General features: G+C 42.6%; 1 protein-coding gene across 1 annotated transcript in view; it reads right to left on the bottom strand.

Moving 5' to 3' along the window:
* Window positions 1-17,050, bottom strand: part of LOC106579397 (E3 ubiquitin-protein ligase znrf2) — a 75,133-nt gene extending 58,083 nt beyond the window's left edge. The window contains exon 1 of the mRNA XM_014159250.3: window positions 16,046-17,050. Coding sequence (XP_014014725.1) covers window positions 16,046-16,457 — 412 coding nt within the window. The 5' untranslated portion in view covers window positions 16,458-17,050. The remainder of the gene's footprint in view (window positions 1-16,045) is intronic.
* Between the last annotated feature and the right edge of the window lie 10,598 nt (window positions 17,051-27,648).

The following is a 27,648-nucleotide window of genomic DNA, read 5'->3' as shown; positions in this document are numbered from 1 at the left end:
CTATATAACACACTGCCTCCTGACAGTAGGGCCTGCTCCGCTCCGTCCTTGACCTTTCCTGACAGTAGGGCCTAGCTAACACGCTGCCGTCCTTGACTTTTCCTAAGTAGGGCCTGCTCTCACTCACGTCGCCTCCTGACAGTAGGGCCTGCTCCACTCCGTCCTTGACTTTTCCTAAATAAGCCTATATAACACACTGCTTCCTGACCGACAGTTTGAAAGCACATTGTCCAGCTGATAATCACCCGATAATTGCCTTCAACCTAAACCCTACCGAAACTAATTTCACACATATAACAACATATTCAATTATTTATATAAAGTATGATGGGGAGAAAGAGGGAGAATGGGGTGAGTTGATGAGCGAGGGGAAGCGAACGATCATAATTATGTAATCACCAATTGTGAACGAAGAACAGGGCAGGTCATTCTACTGTATTGATCCATTCTAAATCTAATCTTCAGATGGTATGTACCCAATATCAGTCCACCGAACCAAAGCAGTCTTATCAGTCTACTCTGACCTACTTGGAGCAGGCTACACAGTGAGAGCGTGCGTAATTGTACATGCTGAACGGCTTTCAATATCTGGGAAAATATCCACATCGGCAGCAGGTGAGCCAGTGTCGAAGAACGTGGTGATGAGGCTTGTGGAACCTTGCGTTGGCAATGGGAGAAATGTCACCATGGACATTTTCTTCACTTCACTGTCATTGGCGAACAAGTTGCTTGCAAAGAAAACAATTCTGCCGGTACCATGAACAAAGTGAGATGGGAGTTCCCTCCCTCTGTGCAAAATAAGGCACCTGCACAGCCGTTGTACTCCACAACGTCTAAGACGACGGGACACAACAAGAGGAAACCGGAGACTATTACGCCCTACAACCAAACAAAGCATGTCAAAGTGTGTCAACCAAGTGAAAGGTATGAATATTGAGTCAACTGTTAGGACAAGTGGATAACAGCTAAATTAAATCCAACTGATGCCATTGCGTGAAGACGCACACAAGCCCGAGCTGACTATGTTTGACTGCTGTCATACCGACACTACTCATTATAATGGCATTATTGCGTTTGTGCTGCGTTTCACTATTTAGGCTACTGATATTTTCATCATTTGACCGCACGTCTTGGTGTTTGGGGTATTGGTATTTTGTGGTAATAAAAATAAACTGTTACCGTGATCCAACACAGATGCATTCTGTTTCATAGTTGTAACAATCTCAATCCACCAAATAAATTGATCGAACACTTGAAAACATTTTTTTTTTTTTTTATGTAGCCAGTAGTAACATAAACTAATGAACATGCTATTGTGTTATTTGAAATCAAATAAAAATAGTATTCTAAAGTTACCCAAGGCCTTCATAAAGACAACTAAAGTATTATTTTTGCGATAGCATATATGAAATGTATTAATTGCACTGCTAGAATGTTGCAGTCAGAATGAATGAATAAAAACAGAAATACCTTATTTACATATGTATTCAGACCTTTTGATATGAGACTCGAAATTGAGCTCAGGTGCATCCTGTTTCCATTGATCATCCTTGAGATGTTTCTACAACTTGATTGGAGTCCACCTGTGGTAAATTCAATTGATTTGACTTGATTTGGAAAGGCAACCACCTGTCTATATAAGGTCCCACAGTTGACTGTGCATGTCAGAGCAAAAACCAAGCCAAGAGGTCGAAGGAATTGCCTGTAAAGCTCCGAGATATGATTGTGTCGAGGCACAGATCTGGGGAAGGGTACCAACAAATTACTGCAGCATTGAAGGTCCCCAAGAACACAGTGGCCTCCATCAGTCTTAAATAGAAGAAGTTTGGAACCACCAAGACTCTTCCTAGAGCTGGCCGCCCGGCCAAACTGAGCAATCGGGAGAGAAGGCCCTTGGTCAGGGAGGTGACCAAGAACCTGATGGTAACGCTGACTGAGCACCAAAGTTCCTCTGTGGAGATCAGAGAACCTTCCAGAAGGGCAAACATCTCTGCAGCACTCTACCAATCAGACGGAAGCCATTGCTCAGTAAAAGGCACATGACAGCATGTTTGGAGTTTTCCAAAAGGCACCTATGACTCTCAGACCATGGGAAACAAGATTCTCTGGTCTCTGGTCTGATAAAACCAAGACTGAAGTCTTTGGCCTGAATGCCAAGAGCACGTCTTGAGGAAACATGGTGGTGGCAGCATCATGCTGTGGGGATGTTTTTCAGCGGCAGGGACTGGGACACTAGTCAGGATCGAGGGAAAGATGAATGGATGATGCTCCAGAGTGCTCAGGACCTCAGACCTCAGACTAGCGCAAAGGTTCACCTTCCAACAGGACAACTACCCTAAGCACACAGCCAAGACAACGCAGGAGTGGCTTCGGGACAAGTCTCTGAATGTCCTTGAGTGGCCCAGCCAAAGCCTGGACTTGAACCAATCGGACATCTCTAGAGAGACCTGAAAATAGCTGCGCAGCGACGCTCCACATCCATCCAGACAGAGCTTGAGAAGATCTGCAGAGAAGAATGGGAGAAACTCCCCAAATCAAATCACATTTATTTGTCACATACACATGGTTAGCAGGTGTTAATGCAAGTGTAGCGAAATGCTTGTGCTTCTAGTTCCGACCATGCAGTAATATCTAACAAGTAATCTACCAATTCCACAACAACTACCTTGTACACACAAGTGTAAAGGAATGAATACGAATATGTACATAAAAATATATAATTGAGTGATGGCCGAACGGCATAGGCAAGATGTAATAGATGGTATGGAGTACAGTATATACATATGAGATGAGTATTGTAGGGTATGAAAACATATACAGTGGGGGAAAAAAGTATTTGATCCCCTGCTGATTTGTACGTTTGCCCACTGACAAAGAAAGGATCAGTCTATAATTTTAATTGAGTGTTTATTTGAACAGTGAGAGACCGAATAACAACAAAAATATCCAGAAAAACACATGTCAAAAATGTTATAAATTGATTTGCATTTTAATGAGGGAAATAAGTATTTGACCCCCTCTCAATCAGAAAGGTTTCTGGCTCCCAGGTGTCTTTTATACAGGTAACGAGCTGAAATTAGGAGCACACTCTTAAAGGGAGTTTGTTACCTGTAAAAAAGACACCTGTCCACAGAAGCAATCAATCAATCAGATTCCAAACTCTCCACCATGGCCAAGACCAAAGAGCTCTCCAAGGATTTCAGGGACAAGATTGTAGATCTACACAAGGCTGGAATGGGCTACAAGACCATCGCCAAGCAGCTTGGTGAGAAGGTGACAACATTTGGTGCGATTATTCGCAAATGGAAGAAACACAAAAGAACTGTCAATATCCCTCGGCCTGGGGCTCCATGCAAGATCTCACCTCGTGGAGTTGCAATGATCATGAGAACGGTGAGGAATCAGCCCATAACTACACGGGAGGATCTTGTCAATGATCTCAAGGCAGCTGGGACCATAGTCACCAAGAAAACAATTGGTAACACACTACGCCGTGAAGGACTGAAATCCTGCAGCGCCCGCAAGGTCCCCCTGCTCAAGAATACATATACATGCCCGTCTGAAGTTTGCCAATGAACATCTGAATGACTCAGAGGACAACTGGTGAAAGTGTTGTGGTCAGATGAGACCAAAATGGAGCTCTTTGACATCAACTCAACTCGCCGTGTTTGGAGGAGGAGGAATGCTGCCTATGACCCCAAGAACACCATCCCCACCGTCAAACATGGAGGTGGAAACATTATGCTTTGGGGGTGTTTTTCTGCTAAGGGGACAGGACAACTTCACCGCATCAAAGGGTCGTGGATGGGTATTCCAGCATGACAATGACCCAAAACACACGGCCAAGGCAACAAAGGAGTGGCTCAAGAAGAAACACATTAAGGTCCTGGAGTGGCCTAGCCAGTCTCCAGACCTTAATCCCATAGAAAATCTGTGGAGGGAGCTGAAGGTTTGAGTTGCCAAACGTCAGCCTCAAAACCTTAATGACTTGGAGAAGATCTGCAAAGAGGAGTGGGACAAAATCCCTCCTGAGATGTGTGCAAACCTGGTGGCCAACTACAAGAAACGTCTGACCTCTGTGATTGCCAACAAGGGTTTTGCCACCAAGTACTAAGTCATGTTTTCCAGAGGGGTCAAATACTTATTTCCCTCATTAAAATGCAAATCATTTTATAACATTTTTTACATGCGTTTTTCTGGATTTTTTTGTTGTTATTCTGTCTCTCACTGTTCAAATAAACCTACTATTAAAATTATAGACTGATCATTTCTTTGTAAGTGGGCAAATGTACAAAATCAGCAGGGGATCAAATACTTTTTCCCCCCACTCTAAAGCAGCATTGTTTAAGGTGGCTAGTGATACATTACATCAGGATGGCAAGATGCAGTAGATGGTATAGAGTACAGTATATACATATGAGATGAGTAATGTAGGTTATGAAAATATTATATAAAGTGGCATTGTTTTAAAGTGGCTAGTGATACATCTAATTACATCAAGATGGCAAGATGCAGTAGATGGTATGGCGTACATATGAGATGAATAATGTAGGTTATGTAAACATTATCTAATATAAATAAAGTGGCAAGTGATAAATTGATTACATCAATTTTCCCATTATTAAAGTGGCTTGAGTTGAGTCAGTATGTTGGCAGCAGCCACTCAATGTTAGTGATGGCTGTTTATTAACAGTCTGATGGCCTTGAGATTGAAGCTGTTTTTCAGTCTCGCAGTTCCAGCTTTGATGCACCTGTACTGACCTCGCCTTCTGGATGTTAGCGGGGTGAACAGGCAGTGGTTCGGGTGGTTGCTGTCCTTGATGATCTTTTTGGCCTTCCTGTGACATCGGGTGGTGTAGGTGTCCTGGAGGGCAGGTAGTTTGCACCCGGTGATGCGTTGTGCAGACCTCACTACCCTCTGGAGAGCCTTCCGGTTATGGGTGGAGCAGCTGCCGTACCAGGCGGTGATACAGTCCGACAGGATGCTCTCGATTGTGCATCTGTAAAAGTTTGTGAGTGTTTTTGATGACAAGCCGAATTTCTTCAGCCTCCTGAGGTTGAAGAGGCACTGCTGTGCCTTCTTCACCACGCTGTCTGCGTTGTGTTGTGGATCAGCGGTGTGGAGATGTTGTTACCTACCCTCACCACATGGGGGCGGCCCGTCAAAAAGTCCAGGACCCAGTTGCACAGGGAGGGGTCGAGACCCAGAGTCTGGAGCTTAATGATAGGTTTGGAGTGTACTATGGTGTTAAATGCTGAGCTGTAATCGATGAACAGCATTCTTACATAGGTATTCCTCTTGTCCAGATGGGTTAGGGCAGTGTGCAGTGTGATGGCGATTGCATTGTCTGTGGACCTATTGGGTCGGTAAGCAAATCGGAGTGGGTCTAGGGTGTCAGGTAGGTTGGAGGTGATATGGTCCTTGACTAGTCTCTCAAAGCACTTCATGATGACGGAAGTGAGTGCTACAGGACGGTAGTAATTTAGCTCAGTTACCTTAGCTTTCTTGGGAACAGGAACAATGGTGGCCCTCTTGAAGCATGTGGGGACAGCAGACTGGGATAAGGATTGATTGAATATGTCTGTAAACACACCAGCCAGCTGGTCTGCGCATGCTCTGAGGACGCGGCCGAGGATGCCGTCTGGGCCTGCAGCCTTGCGAGGGTTAACACGTTTAAATGTTTTACTCACGTTGGCTGCAGTGAAGGAGAGCCCGCAGGTTTTGGTAGCGGGCCGTGTTAGTGGCACTGTATTGTCCTCAAACCGAGCAAAAAACTTGTTTAGTCTGTCTGGGAGCAAGGCATCGTGATCCGCGACGGGGCTGATTTTTCTTTTGTAGTCCGTGATTGACTGTAGACCCTGCCACATACCTCTCGTGTCTGAGCCGTTGAATTGCAACTCCACTTTGTCTCTGTACTGACGCTTAGCTTGTTTGATTGCCTTGCGGAGGGAATAGCTACACTGTTTATATTCGGTCATGTTTCCGGTCACAATGCCCTGATTAAAAGCAGTGGTTCGTGCGTTCAGTTTTGCGCGAATGCTGCCATCAATCCACGGTTTCTGGTTGGGGAATGTTTTAATAGACGCTGTTGGTACGACATCACCGATCCACTTGTTAATGAACTCTGTTGTTCGCAGCAATGCGGAACATATCCCAGTCCACGTGATCGAAGCAATCTTGAAGCGTGGAATCCGAATTGTCGGACCAGCGTTGAACAAACCTGAGGGCGGGAGCTTCCTGTTTTAGCTTCTGTCTATAGGCTGGAGCAACAAAATGGAGTCGTGGTCAGCTTTTCCAAAGGGAGGGCGGGGGAGGGCCTTATATGCGTCGCGGAAGTTAGAATAACAGTGGTCTAGGGTTTTGCCCGCCCTGGTAGCACAACCGATATGCTGATAGGATTTGGGGAACCTTGTTTTCAGATTAGCCTTGTTAAAATCCCCGGCTACAATAAATGCAGCCTCAGGATATGTGGTTTCCAGTTTACATAGAGTCCAATGAAGTTCTTTCAGGGCCGTCGATGTGTCTGCTTGGGGGTGGGGGTATACACCGTTGTGATTATAATCGAAGAGAATTCTCTTGGTAGATAATGCGGTCGGCATTTGATAGTGAGGAATTCTAAGTCAGGTGAACAAAATGACTTGAGTTCCTGTATGTTGTTATGATCACACCACGTCTCGTTAATCATAAGGCATACACCCCCACCCATCTTCTTACCAGAGAGATGCTTGTTTCGGTCGGCGCGATGCGTGAAGAAACCAGGTGGCTGTACCGACTCAGATAGCGTGTCTCGAGTGAGCCATGTTTCCGTGAAACAAAGAACGTTACAGTCTCGGATGTATCTCTGGAACGCTACCCTTGCTCGGATTTCGTCTACCTTGTTGTCAAGAGACTGGACATTGGCGAGTAGTATGCTCGGGAGCGGTGCGCGATGTGCCCGTCTATGGAGCCTGACCAGAAGACCGCTCCGTCTGCCCCTTCTTCTGCGGCGCCGTTGTTTTGGCTTGCCGGCTGGGATCCGATCCATTGTCCTGGGTGGTGGGCCAAACAGAGGATCCGCTTCGTATTTCTGGTCGTAATGTTGGTGAGTTGACGTTGCTCTTATATCCAATAGGTTTTACTACATACAGTCGGGAGGAACTAAGATTACCTGGGGTAACAATGTAAGAAATAACACATAAAAAAGCAAAATACTGCATAGTTTCCTAGGAATGCGAAGCGAGGCGGCCATCTTTGTCGGCGCCGGAAGTCAGGTGTGCCAAGTTTGTAGCATCATACCCAAGAAGACTCGAGGCTGTTCTCGCTGCCAAATGTGCTTCAACAAAGCAGTGAGTAAACGGTCTGAATACATATGTAAATGTGATATTTCTAAAAAGCTGTTCATGCTTTGTCATTATGGGGTCTTGTGTGTAGATTGATGAGGGAATTATTTTTTTAAATCAAATTTAGAATAAGGCTGTAACTTAACAATATGTGGAAAAAGTCAAGGGGTCTGAATAAGAGTAGAGGATAGCAGCTGAGCTTTAGTAGGCTTTTAACTACTGATTATTACCAGGAGCTCCAAACTGAGAGGACAGGGATCATGGATTGAGATGCTCCAGTTGTTCACTGAGTCAACAAATATGTAGCCTATCTTCTAATATAGGCTAACTTCTACAGCTTGTAGATGTGTGCTCTGTCAAATGAGCTAAACTTCAAAATGAGAAGCTGTCAAAACTAGCTTTCTGGACCACCACTATAGACCAAAGCACAGACCAAGACACAGTCTAAATCACAGACCAAAACAGACCAACACAGACCCAGAAACACGCAACCAACAGCACATGCTCAATACAGACCACAAAGCTACTAGCACTTTAGACCAAGACAGCTTTAACCTTTCTGGCGCAGGCGTTCCGCTAGCGACCCACCTCGACAACATCCGGTGAAATTACAGAGCGCCAAATTCAAAATACAGAACTAGTCATAATAAACATTCATAAAAAATACAAGTGTTATACATCGGCTTAACGATGAACTTCTTGTAAATCCAGCCGCTTTGTCAGATTTCAAAAAGGCTTTACGGCGAAAGCATACCATGCGATTATCTGAGGACAGCGCCCAGCTTACAAAAGCATACAAACATTTTACAACCAAGTAAAGGAATTACAAGTCAGAAATAGTGATAAAATTGATCACTTACCTTTGAAGATCTTCATATGGTTGCAGTCACAAGAGTCCCAGCTACACAATAAATGTTTGTTTTGTTCGACAAAGTCCCTCTTTATATCCCAAAAACTCAGTTTTGTTGGTGCATTTTGTTCAGTAATCCACTGGCTCAAAGGCGATCAAAACATGCAGACGAATACATCCTAATAGTACCGGTAAAGTTCGTCGAAACATGTGAAACGATGTTAATAATTAATCCTCAGGTTGTTTTTGTCTAAATAATCAATAATATTTCAACAGGACAATAGCGTATTCAATAGAAAGGAAAAACAATGAAGGGCGCACACTCGGTCACGCACGCAAACCAGCACTGCATAATTCTACAGTCGACTGACAGAAAGGTCTCATTCTTCTTCATTTTTCAGAAAATAAGCCTGAAACAATGTCTAAAGACTGTTGACATCTAGTGGAAGCTGCAATCTAGGTCCTAACCCATTAGATACTCTAATGGGTTAACCCATTAGATACTCTAATAGGAACTGCAATCTGGGTCCTAACCCATTAGATACTCTAATGGGTTAACCCATTAGATACTCTAATAGGAACTGCAATCTGGGTCCTAACCCATTAGATACTCTATAGGCATTCAATTGAAAACTACCCACATCAAAAAAAATCCCACTTCCTGGATATATTTTCCTCAGGTTTTCACCTGCCATATTAGTTCTGTTATACTCAAAGACATTATTTTAACAGTTTTGGCAACTTTAGAGTGTTTTCTATCCAAATCTAATTATATGCATATCCTAGCTTCTGCGCCTGAGTAACAGGCAGTTTACTTTGGGCACGCTTCTAATCCAGACGTCGAAATACTGCCCCCAAGCCATAAGAAGTTTAAACCTTTGCTGACCTCCCATCAATGCTCATCTCCTCATCCCACCTTTCCTCTGGTTCATTATGCCCTCCAGCGTTCAAGGCAGTTCAGGGATTTACATAACACAACCAGCCTAGACTTTACACCATCAGAAAGCAGTTATGAGACAATGACAAATCAACGTCCCAAATGGCTCCCTGTTACCATAGGGCTCTCATCAAAAGTAGGGCACTACATAGCGAAAAGGGTGCCATTTGGGACGCAACCAAATAAATCTTATTGGAGATTGAAAATATTTTATAATTCTTTCTACTTCTATCACCAAGAAAATATGGATTCCCTGACTCTTTTGTCTTGCCTTGTTGACACCTTAGGGATCTTCCATCACTGAGGAAGGAACAGGAAACTACAGTTGAATATTTCACCCAGGAGACAACTCTCTCTAATGCTCTCCTGTTCTTCCATCTGACTGGGCTTATAGCTGGGGGCCATTTGTAACGGCCGACGTTGAATGGAGAAATGGACCAAAGCGCAGCGTGGTAAGTGCTCATGATTCTTTATTATCGCAACACATTCAAACATAACAACAAAAGGCGAAAAACCTAAAACGTACAGTTCTGTCAGGCAACAGAGGCTAAACAGAAAACAACCTCCCACAAACACAGGAAGAAAACAGGCTGCCTAAGTATGATTCCCAATCAGAGACAACGATAGGCAGCTGCCTCTGATTGGGAACCACACTCGGCCCAAAAACAAAGAAACGGAAAACATAGATTTTCCCACCCGAGTCACACCCTGACCTAACCAAACATAGAGAATAATAAGGATCTCTACGGTCAGGGTGTGACACCATTGGCAGCAGCCAGCCAATACGCTGCAGGACGGTGGTATAGCACTATACCTTCAGTAGTGCAATCTTAGTGAATACTCACAGGGAGACAATCTTCCTTCGTTTCAGCCTGTAAATCAAACCAGCTCGTCTCCAGCTTTCAAACAAAACTTCTCCATGAAACTGCTACTCCATGAAATATCTATTTCAAGTTATTTACTATTAGCTGTCAATAACCACTGTCTGTCTCCCAGCAGTCAGTCATTCACCACACAGAGGAAGACTGTAGGTAGCGCCATGAGGACTCCCCTGAGATGAGTTTCATTGGCAGGACACTAAAATTACAGCCTACTGAGTCTTCTGAAGCTTGTCTTCCCTCCTACCATTCATGTTATTTACTCAGACATCACTGTGTTTTAAGAGGTAGAGAACAAATATATACATTGGGAATTCAATCTGATGAAATGGGAAGGAAATATTTCAAAACAGACGTTTTCTTTCTGGGTGTCTGGGCTAGACGTTGGATCAGGTCGGACGGTTGACCCCTTTATTACAGCAGGTGTGTGGACCTGTTCATCTGCTCCAGGCACCTGAACGTCTTAGTGGGGGCAGGAAAGGTGTGACTCTGATTAAACAATGTGATACATGACACCACCTGACACACTTTGTACTACAGGTTGTCCCTGACGACATAAACACAATATTACAACTAGCTAGTCTTTAAAAAAAGAAACAAAAAAGACAAAATTGTATATTTCCTGTATGTTCTTTCTCTGTTCCAGAATTAGGACCCTCCTGCTTTCAGACAAACACATTTACAGTAACTGAGCAATCTTTTCAGACACAAACAGGTGACTGTCGTGCACACACTTGTGTACTGGTCTTATTTCCGCCTTATGTGCCTTTTTAAGCTTCCCTCTTACTCAGTGGTCAAAACTGCCTCCCCGCATAGTCTCACAAGGCAAGTTGTGCTTTCACTTCTTTTCAGAAATCAAATAAACACATCTATTATTGCTCTTGGCAGCCATGTCATAGGTAAAGTAGGTGTATCTGTGGTGTAGAAGAGCATATTCAAAGAAACGACCAGCAGCACTGCTCCCCTGGGTAAGTTAAAATGTGTGGTAAGGTTAAACAGAAGAGTCGCCAAGCAGCTTTCAGTGGGAAAACCGCCTACTAACTGTATAAATAACTAAAAACAGTTACAGAACACCTGTACCCAAGACACACCTCACCCGGCTGCAAGGTGCTTGCGGGGAATGAACAGGGTCAAGTTTTTCTTTCATGATAATACTGTATTAACATGACCCTGACTCAGCCACTAAACTATTATTTCATTATCATTAGAGAGAGAGAGATGAAGGGAGAGAGGGAGAGAGCGGGGGGTGAGAGAGACGTGTTCAAACAGCCATAGACAGAAAGCTGCTTGGTACACTGTGCCTATATATCTCTCTCCTTCCAAGGACAACAACATTCTCTCACTCACTAACACCAGTGAAAAGAGCAATAGAACCAAATATAAACACTTATAGCATTCATGGAACTATGCCTGAAATAAACATGGTTTACAAAACTGTGTCTTCAACTCATAAAACATGAAATACTCATTGACACGAATAAAGAAAAGAAAATGCACTGTTGTTGAATCTCAAAAAGCAGAAGTAGATCCCAGCCAGTCAAAATAATGTGTATGTGTGTGTGTGTGTGTGTGTGTGTGTGTGTGTGTGTGTGTGTGTGTGTGTGTGTGTGTGTGTGTGTGTGTGTGTGTGTGTGTGTGTGTATGTGTGTGTAGGCATGTGTGTGTGTGTGTGTGCGTGTGTGTGTGTGTGGCTGTGTGTGTGTGTGTGTGTGTGTGTGTGTGTGTGTGTGTGTGTGTGTGTGTGTGTGTGCATGTATGTGTGTGTGTGTGTATATATGCATGTGTCTGTGTGTAAAACAATATTCCCCCTCTGCTCTCAGACACACAGGAGTCTAAATTCTAACTGTGTTTACATCTGAGTGGAGGTGATGTGGTTGAGGCTCACCCTGACATGGCACGCCACGACACGGGTGCAGGAAGAAGGTTGACAGCAGAGAACAGGCAGGCCTCTCAACACAGAACACAAGAGCTGCCGGGAAATTCCATCTGAGCAACCAACAACTCAACCACTCAACGACATGGCTGCTCTGTTTCCACCACAGGTGCTCCAGCTGTGTGAAGTATTAACTTACACCAGACATGATACCCAAGGCATATACTGTCTGTAGGCTATATTGTGTGAGAGTGAATAGCTGGCCTGTGGTGCATTAAGATTATTAAGTGACATCAGGGATTCTGGAGGCTGGGTAGTCTATTCTATTATGAGAGTGAAGAGTGTAGCTGAGGTGAATACATCTGTGAAGTCTGAACCTAGTTGTTTCCTATGAAATGATAGCAGGGCTTCTGCAGGCTGTGTATATAATCTGAGAGTGAACAGTGCAGCTGAGGTGAGTGGAGGACAAATCCAATTAGAGTTTTAATTTAATTGCAGCTTGAGATCAGGGTGAGTGTATCAAAGAAGGCACAAGGGAGAGGAGAAGCAACGTCTGAATGAGCAGGGCTGCAGAATGTGGAGAGAAATTCAATGGGTTGAGTTGATGATTGAATGGTTCAATTGGTTGGTGCTCGATTGTTTAGGTCTACATTCTAATGGGATTCATGGAACTATGCCTGAAATAAACATGGTTTACAAAACTGTGTCTTCAACTCAGAAAACATGAACATGGTCCATCACAGGACAATCACATGTATGTAACCTTACAAACATCATGGTACGTCCCAACTGGCAACCTATTCCTATAGTCAAAAGTAGTGCACTATATAGGGAATAGGGTGGTTATCGTGATACATCCCGTGTTGGACTTGATTCATTACTTGAGGCATGTTAGATGAGGCATGTCGAAGCTTCCCTTTCTGAAAGTTAAAGAAGGAGAATCCAGCTAATGGATTTAGAGTGGCAGTGGCAAGTGAACATTCAGAGCCACGAGAATTGCTGAGCAAATATTCCCCAGACCCAGATAATCCATGTAATTTCTCCCTCCCTTTCTCTCTGTTTTATGATGATAATTCCCCTCAGAGATGGGGAGAAAGCAGAGTGAAATTACTTTCTCTAAAGTAATCTCTCTTTTTCCCTCTATCCAGCATGTCTGCATATTTAGCAGCTCAATGCAAAGTAACCACAATCTTTTGGGTGGTTTTCTGGACCTAATCTGTTAAATTCCTAGACCAAACTAATCCTCAAACAGCATGTCGGAAGAGAAAGGCAAACATGCCAAGCCCTGCTGATACTGAGTTGACGGTCTGATCTGGACTAGGCGCTCTCACCTTAGACTGGACACAGACAGTAGCCTCATTTAGGCGGAGTGATTCTCATATCACTAATTAGCTTGCTCTATAACTACAGTAGTAGGCTATAACCAACTTTTAACCAACTACAATACCTTTGCTTCTTCAAGCAGATATCAATGTCACTCTGTTAGATACATCAGGGTCTGCTGAAACTGGTGGTGAGAGTTAGTCTACCGTAATTTCCGGACTATTAAGCACACCTGAATATAAGCCGCACCCACTGAATTTAATAAAAAATATTATTTTGAACATAAATAAGCCGCAGGTGCCTACCGGTACATTGAAACAAATGAACTTTACACAGGCTTTAACGAAACACGGCTTGTAACAATAATAAATAGGCTTTAACGAAACACGGCTTGTAACAATAATAAATAGGCTTTAACGAAACACGGCTTGTAACAAAAATAAATAGGCTTTAATGAAACACGGCTTGAAACAAAAAATAAAAAATGAGCAGTAAACAGTAGCCTACCAAGAAAGTCATTGGTCACTATCTTCCTCCTCCTGTGCAGTGAAGTCATCTCCTTCGGTGTCGGAGTTGAATAGCCTCAGAATTGCTTCATCCGATATTGGATCATTTTCATTGTCGCTCTCGTCACTTTCATCCGGAGGCAAATCCCCCGCTGAGCCCTCTTCAACACGCAGCAGTCCAGCCTTTCGAAACCCGTTGATGATAGTGGATTTGCCTCCACGCAGCTCCACGCTGTCAGGACCCACTGGCAGACTTGACCATAAGTTGCTCTTCGCATGCGGCCCGTTTTAGTGAATGTGGTTTTTATTTTATTTTTTTTGAAAGCGGGAAAAATCCATATATTAGCCGCGTCATTGTTTAAGCCACGAGGTTCAAAGCGTGGGAAAAAAGTTGCGGCTTATAGTCTGAAAATTACGGTAGTCTGTCTCCCCGACAACTATATGTCATGTCAGGTCGCAGTTGTAAATGAGAACTTGTTCTCAACTTGCCTACCTGGTTAAATAAAGGTGAAATACATATTTTTTTTTTTAATGTGGGATGATCATTGACAGGGATGTATCATACTGAAGTGGATATGATGTGGGTTGTGGTTGCACGGGGGGCCAGTACAAAAAAATGCATGAAATGAAATTAAATGTATGCATTCACTACTGTAAGTCGCTCTGGATAAGAGTGTCTGCTAAATGACTAAAATGTAAATGTAAAATGTAATGAATGCTCTCCATTGCTCCAAAAAAAGGCTGTTTGGTATCACATTCACTGATGATAATGAACACTCCTTACTATGGTGTGCACTGTAAAAGGAAATGATGGTGATAAGGAGGAGGATGAAGACGGGGAAGATAAGGAGGAGGAAGAGGATGAGGCGGGGGTTATTGAATCATAGCCTATGCATTATGACTGTAAACTATGATCATCTTTGGACACTGTGTTAACTAACCTCCAAACGAACTTCAATGCCATACAACTCTCCTTCTGTGGCCTCCAACTGCTCTTAAACGCTAGCAAAACCAAATGCATGCTTTCAACCGTTCGCTGTCCGCACCCGCCCGCCCGACTAGCATCACTACTCTGGACAGTTCTGACGTAGAATACGTGGACAACTACAAATACCTAGGTGTCTGGCTAGACTGTAAACTCTCCTTCCAGACTCATATCAAACATCTCCAATCCAAAATCAAATCTACAATCGGCTTTCTATTTCGCAACAAAAACTCCTTCACTCACGCGGCCAAACTTACCCTAGTAAAATTGACTATCCTACCGATCCTCGACTTCGGCGACGTCATCTACAAAATAGCTTCCAACACTCTACTCAGCAAATTGGATGCAGTCTATCACAGTGCCATCCGTTTTGTCACCAAAGCCCCATATACTACCCACCACTGCGACCTGTATGCTCTAGTCGGCTGGCCCTCGCTACATATTCGTCGCCAGACCCACTGGCTCCAGGTCATGTATAAGTCTATGCCAGGTAAAGCTCCGCCTTATCTCAGCTCACTGGTCACGATAACAACACCCACCCGTAGCACGCGCTCCAGCAGGTATATCTCACTGGTCATCCCCAAAGCTAACACCCCCTTTGGCCGCCTTTCCTTCCAGTTCTCTGCTGCCAGTGACTGGAACGAATTCCAAAAATCACTGAAGCTGGAGACTTAAATTTCCCTCACTAACTTTAAACATCAGCTATCTGAGCAGCTAACCAATCGCTGCAGCTGTACATAGTCCATCTGCAAATAGCCCACCCAATCTACCTACCTCATCCCCATATTGTTTTTATTTACTTTGCTGCTCTTTTGCACACCAGTATCACTACTTCCACACCATCATCTGCTCATCTATCACTCCAGTGTTAATCTGCTAAATTGTAATTACTTTGCTACTATTTATTACCATACCTCCTCATGCCATTTGCACACACTGTATATAGACTTTCTTTTTTTTCTATTGTGTTATTGACTGTACACTAGTTTATTATGTGTAACTCTGTGTTGTTGTTTCTGTCGCACTGCTTTGCTTTACCTTGGCCAGGTCGCAGTTGTAAATGAGAACTTGTTCTCAACTAGCTTACCTTGTTAAATAAAGGTGAAATAAATAAATAAATAAATAAATAAAACAATCTAAAATGTTGTTACAACACTATTATTATACAGTTATTACTACAAACATGTCATCCAAGTTGCATGTAGCTGTAAAACTGAGGTTAGGACCCATTTGGTCCACACTGGTGAGTGATAGGTATAAAACCCATTTAGACAGAGAAGGTGACATTTCCGTGAATAAAACTGAGAATCAACATTACACAGACACAAGTTGCTTGCTGCATGTTGCTACCTTATTGTCAGCCAGTCTCTTACCTCCAAAAAGGTGAGGCGATAGGTGTGCTGGTAATGATCCAATCAACAACCGGGGACCCCCTTGCCCCCCGCTGGACCTGTCCCTCTCGGCCTCCTCCGGGGTGCTGCTGCCAGACTCCTGCGAGCTGTAGGCTCCACTGCTGTTGGGGATGTTGATGCCTGACTGGGGTCTTGGCCCTGACCCTCCAGAACTGCCTCCCACGGACCTCGTCCTGGGGCCAATGTGTTGACTGGAGGTCACTGTGGTTCCCGAGGCCCCGTGAGCCGACTGGCCGTAGGAGTGATAGCTCATTGCCATGGCTGCAGTCCTACCGTTCCCATTGCTGGTAGTAGAGGTGCTAGAAGGTAGATCCGAACCCGAGTAAGCCCTGGTCCGTCCGTTAGCGGCTGGGCTGCTCTGCTTAGCCCCCATGTCGGTCGCTGGTGCCAACTCACGTCCACAGATTTACCCTGAATTATTAAAGGACTCGTGCAGCACGGCGGCGGTCAGTGAGTGTGCCACATTTAAAACGCAAAGGACAAGTACACGACCACGCAGTCCAGGACAGTGATTCAAATTTCAATTAATAAAAGTAACTGACAGCGATACAAAATAGCGGTTTGGAAAGCTGTCTTTATGGTGCGCTAAAAACAAAGTAAATATGCATGACATTAAAACTTTGCGAAGAGTTCATAACATGTCACGACCATAATCCAGAATAAGTGGTTGTTGCCATTTTGCAGTTCGAATTTCTCCTCGTCCCGGTTGCTTGTTTTGGATTAATATGCTTCGGCTGTTGTTTTCTGAATAATGACTGTCCGCCATACGCCCTCTCTACGAAAGTGAAGAGCCACGCTCCCCACGCTTCCTTGTTAGCCGACCGCAGGCAGTCACAGTGAAACTATTATAATGTAGGAGGAAGTGATGGAGGGAAGGGGATGACAGAGAAACAGCAGAGCAGAAACGACAATAGCGGGGACGGGGCTCCGTGCGCACAGCACTGAGCACTGACTTGGTTGCCGAGTGAGTCGAGTTTGGAGGCGGATCCTCTGTCTTTGTGCGTCAGGTTACGTCAGCACCAGCAGTGCACAAGCCAAGCGACATCAATAACAAGAGCAAGCCTCATTCAGGAGTGGCAAGTCTGGGCAATAGGATCAAGGACAGTGGGAAAGGACTGAGTCCACTTTTAGTACCTGTAAATTATACGCATTTGTTGCTGGAAACGAGCGACAAATACATCTAGGCAAACCTGCAAACTCAGTTATGGTTCATGCCCCTCTGACAGAGCATAATAAACCATAGCCTCTAGGAATAAAATGGTAAAATACAGTTTCAAGAATCCATTCACATGCAGGACATTCAATTATTTTTGGTGACATTTATTGCATAGGCCTACAGCCATACTCACCGAGAATAATAGGTCAGATGTAACCCAGTTAACACATGACTATCATTTAACCTACAAAGGGTTAATCCAGGATCAAAATAACCTATTCCACAACATTTTGCTTATCATTCATTGTCTGGAACATGTAAAACATTATACAATGTTTCAATTTGTTGATGATGTCACAATGATGATGATGATGATGATGTCACATATTTCTTGTTGATTCATATTTGGGTCTATTCAATTAAGTACACACACAGCCATTTCAACAAAAAAAAATACATTACACATAATCAACATTATTGCATGCACATATTTTGAAAACTAAAATCCCAGTGTCTACATGCATAGAGAATGGTGCAATATGCCAATTGTCTCTGCTTTATTCAAATATATCACTGACTGTATTGCTATCTGAACGCTGCTATTGCTGATAATATGGAGAGAATTCTGACAGAGAGAGAGAGAGAGAGCACACTGATATGTTTCCCTGGTTCGAATCCCCAAGCCGACTATGTGAAAAATCTGTCGATGTGCTTAACCCTATTTGCTGGATAAGAGCGTCTGCTAAAACGCAAATAATTGTTTTGGCTCATGTACAGTACCAGTCAAGGGTTTGTCTTTATTTTGACTATTTTATACATTGTAGAATAATAGTGAAGACATCACAACTATGAAATTACCTTTTGACTTCATAAAATAAATATTATGAGACATAATTTGAGACATTCTCGACATAGAAACATCGTACTTTTCTTTCTCAAATTGTTTGAAATTGGACTACATGATCTTATGCTAGAGACAGGGTATTGAACATACTCTTGTGTTCATCATTCAATCAATCACATTTGAATGGAGAGCTTATACCTATGGAACATGCCAGGAATGCTGCAACTAGCTCTCACAGTCAGAATTAGACGTTCATCCATGTTTCTCAAACGTCAAATTTCGATGTTGTTGCAAATGTCAAATTTCAAAGTGTTTATCTTTATTGTTTATTTCACTTTTGCATATTATCTACTTCACTTGCTTTGGCAATGTTAACATATGTTTCCCATGCCAATGAAGCCCCTTGAATTGCATTGAATTGAGAGAGAGAGAGAGAGAGAGAGAGAGAGAGAGAGAGAGAGAGAGAGAGAAACAGAGAGAAAGAGAGAGAGAGAGAGAGAGAGATAGAGAGAGAGAGAAGAAGGAGATCAATCGATGGTCATGCTGCAGGATTTCCACGGCAACCCTCTGTCATTATGTTCAATGTGATGTCGTGATCAGTGCGAGAGGGAGGGAGGTCACCCAGAGCTCAGTTACCCAGACAATCAGCTCATTGATATTCAGAATCTCAAAGTAGCAAAGTCAACAACTCTTACTGGGTTTTAGATAGTGAGATCCAAATCAGTATCACTTTAAATATTGTTACTTTATAAATATAGTGTGTACTCAAGTACATCTATGCATGGACAAAGTTCATGGGCATACCGACAATCATACAGACAATCTAGTTTCACCAGAAAATCTCCATAGGGCTGTTTTGTCTGAGAGACATGCAGTAAAGGTGCATCAGAGCCATATAGATCCATTCTGAGACATACATCAGGGCCATATAGAGCCATTCTGAGACATACATCAGAGCCATATAGATCCATTCTGAGACATACATCAGACACATATAGATCCATTCTGAGACATACATCAGGGCCATATAGATCCATTCTGAGACATACATCAGAGCCATATAGATCCATTCTGAGACATACATCAGAGCCATATAGATCCATTCTGAGACATACATCAGAGCCATATAGATCCATTCTGAGACATACACCTGTCATGTCCTGACCATAGAGAGCTCTTATTTTCTATGGTAGAGTAGGTCAGGGTGTGACTGGGGTTTTTTCTAGTTATTATTTTCTATGTGGGGTTCTAGTTTAGTTTTTCTACGTTTGGGTGTTTGGTATGATTCCCAATTAGAGGCAGCTGGCTATCATTGTCTCTAATTGGGGATCATACTTAAGTAGCATTTTTTCCACCTGTGGGTTATGGGATATTTTTTTGAGTTAGTGCACGTAGTATCTCTGCAGTCACGGTTCGTTGTTCGTTTATTGTTTGTTTTGCTAAGTTTCACTTTCTAATAAATAATGTGGAACTCAACATTCGCTGCGCCTTGGTCCGACATTTATTCCAGCGAATGTGACAACATCAGATCCATATTGATCCATTCTGAGGCATACATCAGAGCATATAGATTCATTCTGAGACACAAAATAACCCTAAAGATCCATTCTGAGACACATCAGAACACATATAGATCTATTCAGAGACATACCGTATACGGAAGTTTGATCAGAACTATATATTTTTATTTTATTTAACCTTTATTTAACTAAGCAAGTCAGTTAAGAACAAATTCCTATTTACAATGACGGCCTACACCATAGATCCATTCTGAGACACATCAGAGCCCTATAGATCCATTCTGAGACACATCAGAACCCTATAGATCCATTCTGAGACACATCAGATACATATATATCTATTCAGAGACACATCAGAACCATATATATCTATTCAGATACATATCAAAACCCTATAGATCTATTCAGATACATATCAAAACCCTATAGATCTATTCAGAGACACATCAGAACCCTATAGATCTATTCAGATACATATCAAACCCCTATAGATCTATTCAGAGACACATCAAAACCCTATAGATCTATTCAGAAACACATCAGAACCCTATAGATCTATTCAGAGACACATCAGAACCCTATATATCTATTCAGATACATATCAGAACCCTATATATCTATACAGAGACTCATCAGAACCCTATAGATCTATTCAGAGACACATCAGAACCCTATATATCTATACAGAGACTCATCAGAACCCTATAGATCCATTCTGAGACACATCAGATACATATATATCTATTCAGAGACACATCAGAACCATATATATCTATTCAGATACATATCAAAACCCTATAGATCTATTCAGATACATATCAAAACCCTATAGATCTATTCAGAGACACATCAGAACCCTATAGATCTATTCAGATACATATCAAACCCCTATAGATCTATTCAGAGACACATCAAAACCCTATAGATCTATTCAGAAACACATCAGAACCATATAGATCTATTCAGAGACACATCAGAACCATATAGATCTATTCAGAGACACATCAGAACCCTATAGATTTATTTATTTTTTATTTTATTTCACCTTTATTTAACCAGGTAGGCAAGTTGAGAACAAGTTCTCATTTACAATTGCGACCTGGCCAAGGTAAAGCAAAGCAGTTCGACACATACAACAACACAGAGTTACACATGGAGTAAAACAAACATGCAATCAATAATACAGTAGAAAAATAAGTCTATATACAATTTGAGCAAATGAGGTGAGATAAGGGAGGTAAAGGCAAAAAAGGCCATGGTGGCAAAGTAAATAAATACAAATGCAAAGTAGAAATAGAAATAATGGGGTGCAAAGGAGCAAAATAAATAAATACAGTAGGGGAAGAGGTAGTTGTTTGGGCTAAATTATAGATGGGCTATGTACAGGTGCAGTGATCTGTGAGCTGCTCTGACAGCTGGTGCTTAAAGCTAGTGAGGGAGATAAGTGTTTCCAGTTTCAGAGATTTTTGTAGTTCGTTCCAGTCATTGGCAGCAGAGAACTGGAAGGAGAGATGGCCAAAGGAAGAATTGACTTTGGGGGTGACCAGAGAGATATACCTGCTGGAGCGCGTGCTACAGGTGGGTGCTGCTATGGTGACCAGTGAGCGGAGATAAGGGGGGACTTTACCTAGCAGGGTCTTGTAGATGACCTGGAGCCAGTGGGTTTGGCCACGAGTATGAAGCGAGGGCCAGCCAACGAGAGCGTACAGGTCGCAGTGGTGGGTAGTGTATGGGGCTTTGGTGACAAAATGGATGGCACTGTGATAGACTGCATCCAGTTTATTGAGTAGGATATTGGAGGCTATTTTGTAAATTACATCGCCAAAGTCGAGGATCGATAGGATGGTCAGTTTTACGAGGGTATGTTTGGCAGCATGATTGAAGGATGCTTTGTTGCAAAATAGGAAGCCAATTCTAGATTTAACTTTGGATTGGAGATGTTTGATGTGAGTCTGGAAGGAGAGCTTACAGTCTAACCAGACACCTAGGTATTTGTAGTTGTCCACATATTCTAAGTCAGAACCGTCCAGAGTAGTGATGCTGGACGGGCGGGCAGGTGCAGGCAGCGATCGGTTGAAGAGCATGCATTTAGTTTTACTTGTATTTAAGGGCAGTTGGAGGCCACGGAAGGAGAGTTGTCTGGCATTGAAGCTCGTCTGGAGGGTTGTTAACACAGTGTCCAAAGAAGGGCCAGAAGTATACAGAATGGTGTCGTCTACATAGAGGTGGATCAGAGAATCACCAGCAGCAAGAGCGACATCATTGATGTATACAGAGAAAAGAGTTGGCCCAAGAATTGAACCCTGTGGCACCCCCATAGAGACTACCAGAGGCCTGGACAACAGGCCATCCAATTTGACACATTGAACTCTTTCAGAGAAGTAGTTGGTGAACCAGGCGAGGCAATCATTTGAGAAACCAAGGCTATTGAGTCTGCCAATGAGGATGTGGTGATTGACAGAGTCAAAAGCCTTGGCCAGGTCAATGAAAACGGCTGCACAGTATTGTTTCTTATCGATGGCGGTTACGATATCGTTTAGGACCTTGAGCGTGACTGAGGTGCACCCATGACCAGCTCTGAAACCTAGATCTATTCAGAGACACATCAGAACCCTATAGATCTATTCAGAGACACATCAGAACCCTATAGATCTATTGAGAGACACATCAGAACCATATAGATCCATTCTGAGACACATCAGAACCATATAGATCTATTCAGAGACACATCAGAACCTATAGATCCATTCTGACACATCAGATACATATAGATCTATTCAGAGACACATCAGAACCATATAGATATATTCAGACATACTGTATACGGAAGTTTGATCAGAACAGTATAGATCCACCCCCCCCTTCCTCTGTCAGAACAGCCCTGGCTGTTCTTCTCTCCTCGGCCTTCCCTCGCCCTCCTCGCCCCTGACTGCGTTAGAACAGTCCTGGCTGTCTGCCCTCCTCGCCCCACCCTCCACCCTCTATCCGAATGGCCATGCTGTCTTCAAAGATAAAGACGTAAATCAGAAACAGACCTAGATCTGTTCATCAACTGTTTATTATGGTTTTAATGAGGTAACCTCTGTTAACCCATAGGTCAAATCTTGCATAATTGAGAGGGTATTGTGGACTGAGGGCTGGATCTGTTTGGAATGTCAAGCATGGGTCAAATTTCTCCTGGCTGCTGTGTTTATTTCTGAAATTGTTTAAAGCTCATATATGACTTCATGAAAAAGCCTCTGTTGTACTGTAGTTATATCTAGCAGATCCAGTTATGCACCAGATTGTCTAAGTCAGTCTTGACATATTTCCACTGTGCTGTGAGTCTATTACAATAAAGTAATTGGTGGGAGTAATGAGGACAACCTGGGGAACATATGGAGATCATGTGCTTCATGGGAAGCATAGCAATCCAATGACAACTTGTAAGAGTTCTTAGATAAATCTAGCATACTACCTTCCCCTGCTGGCCAGTGTAAGAACTACAACTAGAGAACACCATGACCTGATCTATCTGAATGTAATTAGTGAGTACATGGAGCCAGTGGCGATTTTAGCATGTACATCTTGGTGGGGCAAAAAATAAACAAGTGGGATGCATGCCAGCAAAGCCACTACACAACACTAAACAATACAGTAATTACACTATAAAGGTGACAAAAGGTGCCCACAAACTCTGGGCCTACATAAAGCTGTCCCAACAGCAGTCCCAGCATCTTACCACTGTTACACCTGGCTATCAGCGGTGCCTTGTCTGGCAGTGAAACAGTTCATTAAGCCTCATGTACTGCCTTTAATAAAACATAGCTGATATGGCTGACTTGCTTAAACAAATGTGGTTTCTAATGACAATTGAGATGTACAAACTATAGCACAAGGCGACGACATGCGGATAAGAGGCAATCTGTAATTTCAATTAAGACATTAATGAGTGAGCTAGGACAGAGGTTTTATTTTAGATTTTTAAAAAACATTTATTTAACTAGGGAAGTCAGTTAGTCAATATAACAATTTGTTAAGCACTGTGAAATGTACAGTACCAGTCAATAGTTTGGACACACCCACTCAAAGGTTTTTCTTAATTTTTACTATTTTCAATATCGTATAATAATAGTGAATATATCAAAACTATGAAATAACACATATGGAATCATGTAGTAACCAAAAAAGTGTTAAACAAATCTAAATAGATTTTATATTTCATATTCTTCAAAGTAGCGACCCTTTGCCTTGATGACAGCTTTGCACACTCTTGGCATTCTCTCAACAAGCTTCATGAGGTAGTCACCTGGAATGCATTTCAACTAACAGGTGTGACTTCTTAAAAGTTAATTTGTGGAATTTCTTTCCTTCTTAATGCGCTTGAGCCAATCAGTTGTGTTGTGACAAGGTAGGGGTGGTATACAAAGGATAGCCCTATTTGGTAAAAGACCAAGCCCATATTATGGCAAGAACAGCTCAAATAAGCAAAGAGAAATGACAGTCCATCAATACTTGAAGACATGAAGGTCAGTCAATTCGGAAAATTTCAAGAACTTTTAAAGTTTCTTCAAGGTCAGTCGCAAAAACCATCAAGCGCTATGATGAAACTGGCTCTCATGAGGACTGCCACAGGAATAGAAGACCCAGAGTTACCCAGAGTTGCTGCAGAGGATAAGCTCATTAGAGGTAACTGCATCTCAGATTGCAGCCCAAATAAATGCTTCACTGAGTTCAAGTAACAGACACATCTCAACATCAACTGTTTAAGGGAGACTGCGTGAATCAGGCCTTCATGGACATATTGCTGATAAGAAGCCACTACTAAAGGACACCAATAATAAGAAGAAACTTGCTTGGGCCAAGAAACACGAGCAAAGGACATTAGACCGGTGGAAATCTGTCCTTTTGTCAAGTGTCAGTGTGCAGCGGGTAGGACGGAGTCAGGCGCAGGACACAGGTCTGAGTTAAAATGTACTTTACTCGAAAATAAATCACAAACTAATTCCATACAGGGAAAACAATCCAGCTCAACACAAAAGAGCGACCACTTAACAAAGAACAAACATGCACAAAACCATGTGGGAACCAGAGGGTTAAATAGGGAATAAATTATAACGTAATGGAAACCAGGGGTGTACAATCAAGACAAAACAAATGGACAAAGAAAAGTAGATTGGTGGCAGCTAGAAAGCCGGTGACGTCGACCGCCGAACGCCGCCCGAACAAGGAGAGGCACCAACTTCGGCGGAAGTCGTGACACCTTTGGTCTGATGAGTCCAACCGCCATGTCTTTGTGAGATGCAGAGTTGGTGAACGGATGGTCTCTGCATGTGTGGTCCCACCGTGAAGCATGGAGGAGGAGGTGTGATGGTGTAGGGGTGCTTTGCTGGTGACACTGTCTGTGATTTATTTAGAATTCAAGGCACACTTAACCAGTGTGGACACCACAGCATTCTGCAGCGATACGCCATCCCATCTGGTTTGCGCTTAGTGGGACTATCATTTGTTTTTCAACAGGACAAAGACCCAACACACCTCCAGGCTGTGTAAGGGCTATTTGACCAAGAAGGAGAGTGATGGAGTGCTGCATCAGATGACTTGGCCTCCACAATCACCTGACCTCAACCAAATTGAGATGGTTTGGGATGAGTTGGACCGCACAGTGAAGGAAAAGCAGCCAACGAGTGCTCAGCATATGTGGGAACTCCTTCAAGAATTTTGGAAAAGCATTCCTCATTAAGCTGGTTGAGAGAATGCCAAGAGTGTGCACAGCTGCCATCAAGGCAAAGGGCGTTTTTGAAGAATCTACAATTTAAAATGTATTTAGCACTTTTTTGGTTACTACATGATTCCATATGTGTTATTCCATAGTTTCTACAATGTAGAAAATAGTACAAATAAAGAAAAACCCTTGAATAAGTAGGTGTGTCCACACTTTTGACTGGTACTGTACAGTTATAGAATTCAGAACATGGGCCGTTCTTACAGTGTTCTCCCTGTACACCAAGTCTGAATCGTAGGATAAATAAAGGGGGCATATAAGCAGACAATGAAAGCTCTTACAATTTTCGATGATTACATTTCTCTAAAACAGGTTGAAGGCTACATGTGCACCACTCAGTCAGAACATTAGGTGAAATTAAGAGGGATAAATAGACCAAATTATTTGGGTGAGGCACATGGGCTACTAACATCTTACTACACAACATACACTTAGTATTACTTTCTCAGCTACAGTATACATATCTCCCTGGCATATTATATCATTTATGGAACAGCATACAATACATTTTTGGACTCAACTTGTTGTGCTGTGCTCACTTGAACAGGAAGGTGGAGCTTTGGGCCTTCGTGGGCAAATTTTGTCATCAAATTCTGGCATTCTCTGGATTTATGGTACTTCCAAAACATCAGAAGGCCGGATTTACAATTCCGAGTTGGATGACGCTCAAAACGTATTTTCCAAGTTGGAGCTCGTTTATTCCCGATTCACCAGTTGTTTTGATCTCACTGAAGTCAAGTTTTGCAGTTCCGAGTTAACAGTTGTTTTGAGCGCAGGACAAATCATGCTTCATTGACAGCATGGCCAATGTTGAATGTTTATCATTTTAAACTTGAAAAAAGCCCCTTAATCCCAGATTTGAGACCACACAGACACTGTCACTGATTCCTTCCAAACCACTCGTTGAATTTGCGATTTCCAACTTTTTGTGTAATGTTTATGTCCAATGGCAGATGAGCACTGATACGTTTAATCTATAATTTCTCTTCATTATTTCTCTTCATATGACAAGGATTAAAAAGGATTTGCCAGTAGATTGTCGACTTGATTCATGACTGCTAACTAAGATTTCGAAAGTATGATGTTGACATGATCAGTCCAATCAAAGCTTCTGTACATATGTTATTTGACGTCATTTTATCTGTGACCAATGACCTTCAGCCTTCTTGGATGGCCACTTCTAATGTAACTCTATGGCAGCACCCAAAAGGTTTGAATTTCCGAGGTCTCCTCTTAGACTTTGCGGTGACGTAGTGTCCCCATGAGTGACAGAACACTGAGCCAATCACGGCGCAACGCTCTGTATTTTCTGCTGGCGTGACCCACCACCACAGAAAGCGCTGAACAAGGCTGAAACACCTGCATTTTGGAGATGCCTTACTCAAGAAAACAAAAAAGAGATAATGTTTGTATGTGGCTTTATTAACTCAATGATATATTATTTTTTACATTGTTTGCCAACTGATATGTGACACGTATTAATGCCAAAATAACATGCAAAACAGGCAAGCCCCCCCCCAAAAAAGCCCTGAATGACAGGTCACCACTGAATGGGGCATCTGCAACAACCCAGCACACAGAGTAAAAATCATATCTAACCAGACAGAGGAAATCATTTTAATTTGATAGAGGTCAAAGTAGAGGATATGATATCATTGTTCCTTTAGTACTGAGGAAGAAGTGTCTGGTACTCTTAAGGATGTGGGGAAAGTTTTTTCTGATGACGTCGCCCAAATCTGTCCCTCCTGCACAATCAGAGGGCAATGTGTTAACATTTAAAAAGGAGAGTATGGCAGAAGAGGTGGGGGAGGAGGGGAACATTGGGGAGGTGGGAGGAGGAGATGGGGGATGAATCTAGGGAAAGGAAAATGTTCACTTCCTCAAAACATGTATGTTAAACAGATCATAAGCTGAATGTGTGTGCAAAAAAATGAAAACAGGTAATAAATAGCTATCATCACCTTGTTTATATTGAGCCTTCATGTTTACAAAGGGAGCAAGAATATATTATACATTTTCAGCAGAACTATCAGCCACTATCACCATCAGTGTGTGCATGTCTGTGTGAGTGTATGTGCATGTGTGCATGTCACAAGCGTCGTTAAAGGTAGACCAAAACGCAGCGGGTATGTGAATGCTCATCTTCCTTTTATTGAAGAAAAACCCAAAATACACTTACACAAAAACAAATGATGAAAAACAGTCCCGTAAGGTGCTCAGACTATACAAGGAAACAACCACCCACAAACACAAGCTGAAAACCCCTACTTAAATATGGCC

The sequence above is a fragment of the Salmo salar genome, chromosome 02 (assembly GCF_965601325.2).
Source record: "Salmo salar chromosome 02, fSalSal1, whole genome shotgun sequence".
NCBI classification, from domain to species: domain Eukaryota; kingdom Metazoa; phylum Chordata; class Actinopteri; order Salmoniformes; family Salmonidae; genus Salmo; species Salmo salar.
This window is presented reverse-complemented; position numbering and strand designations above follow the sequence as displayed.